At 29.5% G+C, this 12207-nt stretch overlaps 1 protein-coding gene and 1 long non-coding RNA gene across 6 annotated transcripts; one reads left to right on the top strand and one right to left on the bottom strand.

Annotated features, from left to right (window-relative positions):
- Positions 1-2137: 2137 nt before the first annotated feature.
- LOC131180722 (uncharacterized) lies at positions 2138-12094 on the bottom strand. Of its 2 annotated transcripts, XR_009149338.1 has the most exons (3): positions 11782-11956; positions 10992-11144; positions 2138-2393 (listed from the first exon to the last, which is right to left on the bottom strand). It is a non-coding gene; the product is annotated as an uncharacterized LOC131180722 (long non-coding RNA). The 2 variants fall into 2 exon arrangements; XR_009149337.1 differs by lacking the exon at positions 2138-2393 and having other exon boundaries at positions 10877-11144; positions 11782-12094.
- LOC110637648 (uncharacterized) lies at positions 7180-9676 on the top strand. Of its 4 annotated transcripts, none has more exons than XM_058148116.1 (5): positions 7180-7509; positions 7604-7845; positions 8402-8613; positions 8704-8965; positions 9219-9676. In XM_058148116.1, exons 2-5 carry the CDS (start codon positions 7606-7608, stop codon positions 9540-9542), a joined length of 1038 nt encoding a protein of 345 aa, XP_058004099.1. In that variant the 5' UTR covers positions 7180-7509; positions 7604-7605; the 3' UTR covers positions 9543-9676. The 4 variants fall into 4 exon arrangements, with proteins under 4 accessions (XP_058004099.1, XP_058004101.1, XP_021643573.1 ...); XM_058148118.1 differs by having other exon boundaries at positions 7181-7505; positions 7663-7845; XM_021787881.2 differs by having other exon boundaries at positions 7181-7505.
- Positions 12095-12207: the final 113 nt, after the last annotated feature.

The raw sequence follows: 12207 nt of genomic DNA, 5'->3' as shown, positions 1-12207 counted from the left end.
TTTCAATTTCTTTTTCATTATTTTGTTTGCTTCTATTTGTTATTCAAATATGGAAAGGATCTCTCTCTCTCATTTTTAATCTCTTGAGTTCTATTTTTATCCATAATACATTGTTCATAAATTAAAGTTAATGAGCATTTATGATTAAGGTTTTGTTTGACAATAACTTTTAGTGTTTAATTTTTCAACCCTAGTTAAAAAACTAATTATCTTATTTATATTACTTAATGACATAATATTTACACTAGTGTTTAAAAATTGGATGAACGCTTTTATTAGGGTCAACAAGATGATACCTAACTAATCTAATAGTTATTTTCATCAAACATTTCTGTTTTAAATTATTATATGAAAACTAATCACTAACAGTTAATATCTAACCGTTAACAACAGCTAACAGCTGCTAAAACCTTTTCTGACGACAACTACTAAAACCTTGTCTAATAATAACTTTTAAGATAGTATTTACTATTTTGATTATGGTCAAAATACTAACTCTTGTTCATATTATTCGGTGGCATAGTATTTATACTAGTATTAAGGTTGAAAAAGTGGTTCATAAAAATTTTTCCCTCCTAATTTTTAGAAGTTGAGAGAGTATTTTAATTAGAGTTAATAAGATTATATTACTACTTTTATATTTGACAGCTAATTTAACAACTATTTAATCAATCTTCCACTTTAACAGCTATATAAATAATTAATCACTAACAGTCAATAACTAACAATTAATAGTTAGTAATAATATAGCTAAAAAATATCTAAAATAGCTAATAACTATTAGAGTAGCTAATATTACCGAATAGAGTCTAAGAGAAAATAAAAAAATTAAGCAAGTATTAATGTGCACATTTGCAAGTTTGAATATACTTTGATTATTGGGTTCTAGTATTAATTCTCAATGCCAAAAAATAAAGATTGACCGAAATCAGATTCATTTTGCACAATATCAAGAGACATGATATGATTTAGGTTAAAAAAAATCTATAATAAGAAATAATTGGTTAAAATTTTTTTATATGGTGAAAATTTAAATTTATTTAAAAAAAATGAGATATATGCAACCTATAATAATAATAATAATAATAATAATAATAATAATAATAATAATCAGAAATAATGCAAATTAACCTGATGATAGGGTTGAACTGCTTGACCTAACCATTTGTCAGGTCAAGTTAAATGGGAATAAAGCAAAATGAATGGAAGTGCTCCATGATTTGACAATGTGGCTACGTGTATGTGCATGACAATTAAATCACTAAACCAATAAGCCAAAAGAGTGAATTGTACTAATGTTGGAACATAAATAAATTAAAACCTAAATAAAAAAAAAATAGTGAATACCCACATCAAGAGAATGTCTGTTTGGGTTAATTTCAGATTAACATTAATAAATTATATTATATTACTAGTAAACTTTAATTTAATAGTATTAAAATTATGATAAAATTATGAGATTTTCAACTCAAAATTAATTATATTAAAAAAATTGATTATATTACATAGATATCAATTTAATCAGCCAAAGATATATAAATAATAGTAAATCTTGCAAAATTATAACTATTTATTTTTACTTTTTTTATTTTTAAAATAATAAAAAAAAATAAGAAGAAATTCTTGAGAAGGATGTTGTTAGAACCTTTCCAAATATTGCAATTCACTTAGGAACATACTTCATTTGGAAATATATAAATATATATGTTCACTTTCTTTTAAAAGGGATTTTGGGGTATAAAGCAGACTCCACCATAAATCCCACAATGAAAGAATGCTTGTGCTTTGTGTCATTTCATGTAAAAAGAGATTCAATTTGAGTCATGACTTGTATTCTAAAATTGGCAAATCAAAAAACAGGGTTGCTATAACTGGAAGTTCAGGAATTCCTTTCTTTTTCTTCTTCTTCTTCTTCTTCTTCTTCAATTCTTCCACTCTGAATTCCCTCTTCTTGAACAGCAAATATATGCATCTCTTTCTCTTTTTTCAAATTTTTTTTTAACAAAGATTAGTGGGAGCTTTTCCCATAGCTCCACCTGTGTGTTGGAGATATGAGTATAATTCATTCATTATTAATCTTTGAGGAATAATAAGCTTAATTATTGTTATTACTACTACAAGATGCCAAGACTTATCATTTTGGAATAAACGGAAAACAAATTTAGATTTAATAAAGACTCATAATTTGCATTAAAAAATGTAATTAATTAAACATGGAAATGATGTAATTAATGTATTGAAAGAAGAAATTAAATCGTCAGCGATTATTGAACGGTGAGAGAAAGCCATGGCTTTGGGCTTTCAGGGAATATTTTAAAATTGTACACATGAAAGCTTTTCTTATTCCTTCCTGTGCAATAGTACTTTGAAGCTCATGCATTGCTTTCTGCGCCCTGCAAGAACAAGAAACTTCTATATTTATCACTTTAATTAATTGCATGCCATGAAAAACCAGGTCAACCAAACCTTTCTTTTATATTGTACTTTTAAAGTAAATTTTGAGTTGATTCTTAAAAAAGATATTATTGAGAAGTACAATCATAAATTATGAAAAAATTAATTTTATATAAACTGTAAGACAGACGTAAAGTGATACTTAGTCACAAAGATCGAATTCTTTTATATATATTCATCTCATTTTGTGTTTATACATTAAACTCTCCATTGAGAAACAAATTTTTTCATGATAAATCTCACAATAAATAATTCAAATTCTAAAAGCATAACCATTGTTTTGCGCTTAGAAGCAAATTGAAAACCTCCCCTATGACTTGCTTTCTTGGTTCCAGGCTATGGTTAAGGGTTGAAGGCTTTTAGAATTTTTCATTACTCTAATAGTCTCTGTAGAATCGAGCACTTACCATAATGTCAAAAATTTGAATTGTTAGTAAAGATGCAACTCCAATTCAGTAGTTCAACTACTATGAACTGAAGTGATCTAAATATGATACTGATCTACTGATTTATCTCTGGCCAATGCCAACAGTCTCATTTATGTTTTCAGATCCATCAACACAAAAAATAGATATTATTAACAAGTAGAACCTCTATGACCATGGGATTCGTTATTTATTTTTCTATTGAGAATTCCAATAAACAAACATCTACTTCCATTGAAAATTTTCTCTTATTGGTGGCCCAATTTGGCCTAGGTTATATTTAGGTCCATTATAGTTGCTGCCCAGTTCACATTGTTGGGTCTAGTGGCATCTGCACACTTGTGATTCAACCGCTGAATTATGGGCTAATTACAATAACTCAATCTCACACTAGACGCTAGATGATCATAAGATAATTAGAAATGACAAGGTTTTGTTTGTAATTACAGAACAAGGTAAGGCAGTAAGGAGTCCATGAATTCACTTCATAGTTATATGATTGTGCATTTTGGGAAATGGGAATTTGATCCGATGGAGCTAAAGAATCCACTTCTTGACAATGAGGCTTGTGTTTGCCCGTGGGAAGGTCATGAAGACAAGCTGGTGCCATTTGAATTGGAGAGGTATGTTACTGATGGTGGTCATTTGATGATTCATGAGAAGGGCTTTTGTGAGTTTATATTCTGGGAACTTTGCTTGGAGAGGATGTTGATTCATAACTTTCACATCAGTTCCAAAAAAAACCTGAATTTTGCATAGAGATAAGGATTTTTTTTTTTTACAATTTTTATGTTATTACAATAAAATGATATTGTAATATACTTTTATATATTAAATTAAATTCATAATTTTTTATATATAGGCAAAATAAATAACATATTTTTTAGAGCCTTTATTAGGTGTGCCTGACCCAACCATGCCTAAGAAATTGCTCCTTTTTATGTGAAAGATTATTAAGTACACTTAAGTATACATGCATCATTTTTCACAATTACGTGAGACTCACTTTTTATATTATAAGAGAGAAAGAGAAATCATTACTTTGTGTGCACTGTAAATATTCTATAATCTTCCTTTTTATGTCTTTCTTGAGGTCACTAATTAGAAGACATCATTAAAAAAAAATAATATTTAAAAAGAAAAAATTATTTTTTATTTTCTAAACTTTATAATCTTATGAAAATATAAAAATACTTATATATATATATATATATATATATATATATATATATATATATATATATATATATATATATGAAATAAACATATACCATTAATTTTATATTATAATTAAATAATAAAAAATATTTTTTATAAAAAATATTTTTCATATATAAATTATTTTCAGTGAAACAAATGGAGTCTTAATATATATCCTTATTTTATCTACCCTTGAAAATACATTTAGAATAATATATAGTATAATATATGTGCTCAAATTAATTTGATAAAATTTAATATTTAAAAAAAATCTTAATAAAAAACCATGCCATAAAATGAAAGACTTTAAATTAAATCATAAGAATCGTTTCGATTCAATTTAATTAAGTTTTAATTTCAATTCAATTCGAATTATATCGAATTTAAGATTAAGGGGGAAGAGAGATTGAAATTCATTATTCTCCAAGACGATTTCGATTTGATTTAGACCCATGAACAGTTGACAAACTTCAATCTCATATTTAATAAAATCTTATATTTTGATTTGATTCCAAGCCAGGCTTACATAAACGCTAAGCACGCTCACACTCGAGAATAGGGCAGAGTGAAGCACGTGAAATAGAGGGAGAGAAGAAAGATTGTCGCGAGGACAACGAGGCTGACAAGGTCATGTGGACATGTCTTCTTAAACTCTTCTCCTACATCCTCTAATTGCAATCAAGTTGACGTATAACAAACTTCGCTAAAATCCTTTTTTATCTGTACTTCATTTATTTTATAAAAAATAATTTATATATAAAAAATATATTTTTATTATTTAATTATAATATTAAATTAATAATATTTATTTATATTTTATATATATAAACAATTCATATTTTAATAAAATTATCAAAATTTAACAAATAATTTCACTTTTTCATTTTTTTTAAAAATGATTTAACTTTTTCATTTATTAGAGTGTCTAAATACTGAAAAATATAAAAAATATTTTATGCAAAATATAAAAATGAATATTTAGAGTTGTGTGAGTATTAAGTATTGACACATAAACAATGATAAAAATTAAAAGTTGTTTTATGATATAAAAATAGCCAAACACATAAATTATTATATATTTATTTTAGTTTAATTAAAAAGTCTACTTGCACTGGCAGCCTTTGTTTTAACATTTTAAACACCTTTTTTCCAAAAAATAAAAAACATATTAAATACCTCGATTTTTTATTTTTAATATTTATTAAATATAAATTTATCTAAAAGTAATGAGGGCAAGGGCGGAATTACACAAGGCTTGGCCCCAAAATTTTCAATAAAAAACTTAAATTCTAATGTATTTTTTTTCAAATTACTGTTTACTTCTAATATTTTTAATATTTTTTCTTTGGTCTCTGCACTTTTTATATACGTTTGTTCATATTTTTTATATTATTTGATTTTAACGTCTTAATATTTTATAATTTTATTTTAATTTATATATTTTTATCAAGATTTTATTTAATTTTTATTTTTGACTTTCAAAGACAAGTGTTATTATTTCCACTCCGAAAGAGGAAATAACATGATGAAAAAAAAAAGATATAATTATTTTATATTATAATAATAAAATATTAAATATTTAATTATGAATTCCAATTTTATTTTTTAATAATATTTAAAATAATATTTTTTAAAAGTCAATATTACCCACCAACATAAAAAGAGTTGAAACATATTTTTACATGATTCTATATACAGTAATTCAGTAAAAGGTATAATTTATATAATTGCTTATGGCACATATATTTCCATGATAAGTTATGTGAATGGTAAAAAATCTTTCAGTTTCATTTTCTAAAATTAAAAGATTTCAGAAAAAATAAATTATTTTTTCTAAATATATCTATTATATACTGAATATTTATTTCTTAATTGTGTTATCAATTTCATGAAAAACTCTCAAAATTTTGAGAATTTAAAATGAATTTTAATTCCTTAAATCTGCCCACCCTCAAGATAGCAATTAGCCCATGCCCAGTTGCACACAATTGCCAAGAATAGTCCTGGCATCATAATTAATAATTCACATTTATGTCCTATTAGGTAATAATTTTTAAAATAATATTTAATATTTTAATTATAGTTAAAATATTTTTTTTTTATTTTGTGATATAAAGTTTATATATTTTGTGATATAAAGTTTATAGTATTATTTAAAGGTTGAAGGTTTATGAAAAGCTAATATAACAATTATTTTTATTAAACACTTTTGCTTTAAATCATTATAAATTTATTTAGCATTGTTGTTGAAATTACTGTTAAAAAAATTATTTTTTTAAATTTATTAATTAGAGAGTATTAAAAAATAATTTAAAATTAAATTTAATAAATTTTAGTTATAAGAACACTAAAATAATAAAATAATTTTTAAATAATAAACTAAACCGAGTTAATTCGATTTAATCGGTTTAGTTTTAAAATTCAATCGATTCGATTCGATTTATAAATTTTGATAATTTCATTTAATCGGTTCGGTTCGATTATTTTCATAAAAAATAAAAAAAAATCCAACGGAACCGAAATTACTAATATACATATGTTGAAAATATAAAATTTTACAAAATTCAATTTGATCGATTTAAAATCGAACCGATATTTATCGGTTTGGTTCGATTTAATTTTCTCTTAATAATTGATTTAGTTCAGTTTTTAAAATTTTTTATTTTCATTTTCGATTTTATCGGTTCGAAACAAAACTGACTATTTGCACACCCCTAAAATAAATACTATATAAACAATTAACCACAACATTAACAACTAATAAATAATGAAATAGTTGATAACTATTAAACTAATATTGCCAATCTTCTATATATAAATATAATAAATTCACAAGACTTATTTCTTATATCAAGCAATTAATTCAGTAATAAACATAATAAATTTACAATCATTAGATAGCCTTTAATAATTTACTTTTCAGAATGTATTTGCCTGAACTGTCTAACCAGCGAAGCAAGCTGGTACTCGTTGGCCACCTATGACCATTTGACCAAGATGCTATTAACTTTTTCTTTTTTTATTTCATTTTTTTTTATTTTTACTATTACAAATACTGTTTTAATATGTTAATTAAATATTAAAATTAAATTTAATATATTTTAATTATAATACTATCTTGAAATACTTATGCATTGAAGGAAAATCCAATTTGAAGCATAGGCATATCTCTCATCCTCACAATTCACCAGCAATAGAAAGCTATGGTCAGTAAGGGGCCAAATTAAGGGGAAAAAAGGGAGTCCTCATGTGGGGTATGCAAGCTAGATACAGACTCATAGTTCGAAGAGATCAAAATTGCTGCTTTTGGCTCTCTGCTGATATCTCAGCCTCTAAGGGTCAAAACACATCAGAAAACGGAAATCAAACATCACCTGAACCACTGGATTCCTCTAACTCAGTATAACATTCTTAAGGGTCAGTCAGGTGGGTGAGTTCAAACTCTTCCATTCCCTTCTTTTTGGGATATTCATGTTACTACAGAATAGATCTCTCTATCTATCTATCTATCTATCTTTCTTTAGGGATGGTTTCAAGAACGGCAGTTGTCTTGATGATTGGTCTTCTGGGAATGGTTTATCAGGCCACACAGCTTCGTCCTCCTCAGAGGGATAGTCCTCCTGGGAATTCACCAAGAGTCAGACTCAGTGATGGAAGATATCTGGCTTACAGGGAGAAAGGAGTCCCCAAGAACAAATCTAAGTACAAGATCATTATTGTTCATGGCTTTGGAAGCTCAAAAGAAATGAACTTTCTGGCACCTCAAGTACAAACATTAATCTCCCTTCTCTAGCTATCCTTCCTCACATTGATCTGAAATTTTAGGCATTTTCATCTGTGATTGCATCTAACTAAAGCATGGGGGACCAAGAAAACGTGACCTGGGAAAGAGATATTGCTCAAAAAAAAAAAAAATTTTATGAAAAGGCTATTTGAATTGATAGACATTGCTCGACGACTCTGCATACACAATTCCATATTTACCGAACTATATACTAACTCAATACAACAAGAGTCATTTCAATTTTCAACACAATATAGTTTTTTTTTCTTTGTTGGGTGATAAAAAATTTGTTTATTGGATTTCTAGAGATGCTTTTAGTGAAATAGATGTGTAGCAAAAGCTAGGGAATTTATTTTAATCACTCACATGGGCACAGATTGGATTCTATTATATCAAATATCTTCTAAAAATCCTACTCTGATATGAATGTTCTTTTACCAGAAAATTTTGGTACTCCTTCCAGTTCATGAAGAATTAACTACTGGTTTGAAATTGTAAATGTATAAATAAAATGAATTTCACAGTACTTTGTTGTCAGGAACTGGTAGAGGAGCTGGGAATATATTTTCTGCTGTTTGATCGAGCTGGGTATGGAGAAAGTGATCCAAACCCAAGGCGAACTGTAAAAAGTGAAGCACTTGACATTGAAGAACTTGCTGAGCAGCTGCAGATAGGATCCAAGTTTTACGTGATAGGAGTCTCAATGGGATCATACCCCATCTGGAGTTGCCTCAAATACATACCACACAGGCAAATCAGTAAAAGAATTCTAGCTGCATACCTTTTGCACTTGAATTTTGTCATAAGATTTTGGTACTTACCTCAAAAGTATTTGTGCAGGTTAGCAGGTGCAACACTGATAGTTCCAGTAGTCAATTATAGGTGGCCTTCTCTTCCTCAAAATTTGATAAGAGAAGACTATAGAAGGAAACTTGTCCAGTTGGCACTGTGGTTTTCAAACTATGCCCCTGTTCTACTACACTGGTGGGTTACTCAGCAATGGATCCCTTCAACTTCTGTCCTAGAAAAGAACCCACTATTCTTTAGCCCTCAAGATATAGAAATCTTGAAGAAGATACCAGGATTCCCAATGTTAAGCAAGGTAACTACATGCTTCATATGCATGAAAAGAAGGAAAAGGTGGGTTTGGGGGATGGGGGGGGGGGGGGGGGGGGAGAAAGGGTTTGGGGTGCGGTGGGTGGTGGTGGGTGTGGTGGGGTGGTGTAAGGGGAGGAGAGGGAGAGAAGGAAGGGCTATTTGGTACTACTAAAATTAATAAGTAAAATGATGAAGTTTATTCTACTCAGTTATAGTTTTACATGTCAAAGTATGATAGTTTTTGTTTCCACAAACAGGATAGATTACGGCAACAAGATGTCTTTGATACTCTCCGTCGTGATTTTATAACGGGTTTTGGAGATTGGGACTTTGATCCAATTCAGCTAAGAAATCCATTTCCTCAAAATGAAAGCTCTGTTCACATCTGGCAAGGTTATGAAGATAAGGTAGTGCCATTTCAACTTCAAAGATATATTTCGGGGAAGCTACCATGGATTCAATATCATGAAGTTCCTCATGGTGGACATCTAATTGTGCATTATAGCGGTTTGTGTGAGGCTGTTTTGAGAGCACTTTTGCTTGGAGAAGAACCTCTTAAATTAGAACAAGTGCGTCCATAATTGCTTCTTAATTTGTCAAACATTTCATTATTCAAAAAGTTTTTCATGTAAGTAGATTGAATTTTAGAGACTATAAACACATGTCACATTACATTTATCATTTGAAAGGCTGAAGTGGATATAATTCTTTCTTTTTTGTGTGTGCATAGATACAGAAATTTTTACCTTTAACCACCTGTATGCATAAATCTGGTTTTTGTATGTGGGGTGGGGAGTAGGGACACATAAACAATGCGGATGGAAGAATTTAAACCAGTAGCTTACTTTCCTTTTCTCTGTAATGAGTTTGAACTAATAAGTAGGAATTTTGCAAGACTAGGTGGAAGCTACATCTTGCAACTTATAAGTTGAAGGGCAGAAATTAACAGGTTCATATAATATAGGCTTTGCTTTAAGATGCATCTGAAATTGACCGATCGTTCAAGTAACAGCTAATCGGTGTACTAACTATCAAGGAAACATGAGAAGGTAGAAATTGCAGAAAAATGATGAAGTATAAAAGGAAATTGTCAGAGCAGCACATTGCATTCTATGCGCAACACTAAATCTACATTGCACTTTATGTGCAACACAGGAAGGAGGGGGGCAGCAGCTACTTGGTTTTGAAACCTCCTAACCTACAATTCAATTAACTTAAATAAGAGTAGTTCTATCTCTTCATGTATGACAAGTTTCTTCCCCTAATCTGACACCAAACTCTCCATCTTAACAGTTGGGATATAGGAAGTCAGGCACACTGCCAATATTCATCACATAGTTTCAGAATTAGATTTATTATGTTAATCCAATAAGCATATGTTAACTAACAAAGATTTAAAAAAAAAAAAAAGTTTTCCGCAGTACTAGTAACAATATTAGGTATACCAATCAGAAAAGTTTCATAGATGCTAATGTTAGCGCATAGAAATATTATAAGGAAATGACTTTTCAGTATCATATACACAATAATCTTTCTAAATCCTGTTCCAATAGCAATGAGCCACCAAAAAAGAAAAAAAATTGTGAAGCAAAAGTTAAAGACAAGGCAAAATGCTTATGGAGCATAGATGGACCAATCGTGGCATTGTTCAATTTAGCTCTCATTGGGCTCACAGTTTTTGTCCCTTAAGAAAAGGCCCTTGAAGAATGGGGAGGGGATGGCGGCGATTTTGTTGGGTGGGTGTGTGTGTGGAGGGGGTTGGGTGTCGTGGTGGGGTGTGGGTGGTGGTGTTATGTGGTAACGGATCTAATTGATATGAGAATCTGAGGTCACAAGTACATAATATATTCATATATCGATGTATCAATGATAATGAAGCAAAATTGCGTTCTCGTCTAGGTAACAACACTACACATGAATTTTAATCTTCACCACTTCATTACGGCGACCATACAATAGCAAGCAAATGAATATCTCCGAGCAAACATGTTCTAAAATAACAATTTAATAATGCTTGGTTTTGTAGGTACCTGATTTAAAGTTGAGACATGCCCGCAAAAGTTCAGAACTAATGGTTGTTGCTTCTCATATGCAGAATTTTGATGAACTGAGCCAATTGTGACTTCTTGGAAGAAGGGTTAATCCACTCTGTTGACCTATCAATAACATAGAAGTCTCGGAAGCTTCAAGAAAAAAGAAGAAACAGAAAAAGAAAAAAAAATGTCATATACATTGGTGTTCACAAGAATGACACCAGTTAAGATGGTTTGCTGGCTTTAGCCAAGGATTGGTAGGGTTCACGTTTAAGCACCAAAGTGAATGCAATGTGATTTCACCAGCAGGGCAGCATCCATTTTCTCAATGTCAATTTTTCAAATTCACCAAGAGCAAGTTTAACAAGGACCTCTAGGATAGGTAGCCTTGAACCTTGTCACCCTAGAATCATGACAGCATACTTTAAAAGACAAAAAACATATGCTATCCTAACTGGGTATAACCACCTAGGCACCTGGGCTACCACTCGGGATATTGTCTAGCAAACCCACAACTTTTGTCTAGGCAATTTGTCAATTACCTTGCAGACCAAAGACAAGTTTGACAAGGATATCAAACATCAAACAATTTCACAGTATACAATGAAACATGCAGACATAATATCATAGAAATATAAATGTCCTTTTCCGAAGGGACCAAGTGGATTAAACACCACCTAATTACAATATAATATGCATATAATCTGTGTTTGCAAAACAAGCCAAATATATAAAATACGAAAGGATAGAACAGTGATAGCAAATATAAGATTATTGTTAATCTTACCCAGCAGATAGGCAAAGCCAGTAGATTTCTATAATCTCACTCAGAAGTTTACCTGTAAACTAGTCTAGCAAGCTTTATGCTAGTGTGCAATTGGGACAATAAATAAAAAGTTTTCTATAATGTCTGTCCAAAAAAGAAATATAATGTCCATTTGGCAAGTGAAAGAGGTGGCAGTTACTGAAATAAGTGCATGCTTGCAAGGTGTCAAATCCTTATCAATAACTGTAGGCTCCATAAGAAATCTTACTATATGTAATTAAATACATCACATCTTCTTTTGCACACGAGTGCAATTACTAATATATAATATATTAGATTTTTAGCTTATCAGATTTCTAAATGTAAAAAAAAAAAATATATGGGTTAATTATGAATAATAACAAGGAAAAATGGGTATGAGATTGACCATTGCAAAATTGAAAATTG

Source organism: Hevea brasiliensis, chromosome 6, assembly GCF_030052815.1.
Source record: "Hevea brasiliensis isolate MT/VB/25A 57/8 chromosome 6, ASM3005281v1, whole genome shotgun sequence".
Lineage (NCBI taxonomy): Eukaryota > Viridiplantae > Streptophyta > Magnoliopsida > Malpighiales > Euphorbiaceae > Hevea > Hevea brasiliensis.
The sequence above is the reverse complement of the archived record's forward strand: the minus strand, read 5'-3'. Positions and strand labels throughout refer to the sequence as shown.

Coding starts and splice junctions, on each gene's coding strand:
- LOC110637648 (XM_058148116.1), top strand. CDS start 7,606: ATGGTTTCAAGAACGGCAGTTGTCTTGATGATTGGTCTTCTGGGAATG. Junction 7,846..8,401: donor TGAACTTTCTGGCACCTCAA/GTACAAACATTA, acceptor CTTTGTTGTCAG/GAACTGGTAGAGGAGCTGGG. Junction 8,614..8,703: donor CTCAAATACATACCACACAG/GCAAATCAGTAA, acceptor GTATTTGTGCAG/GTTAGCAGGTGCAACACTGA.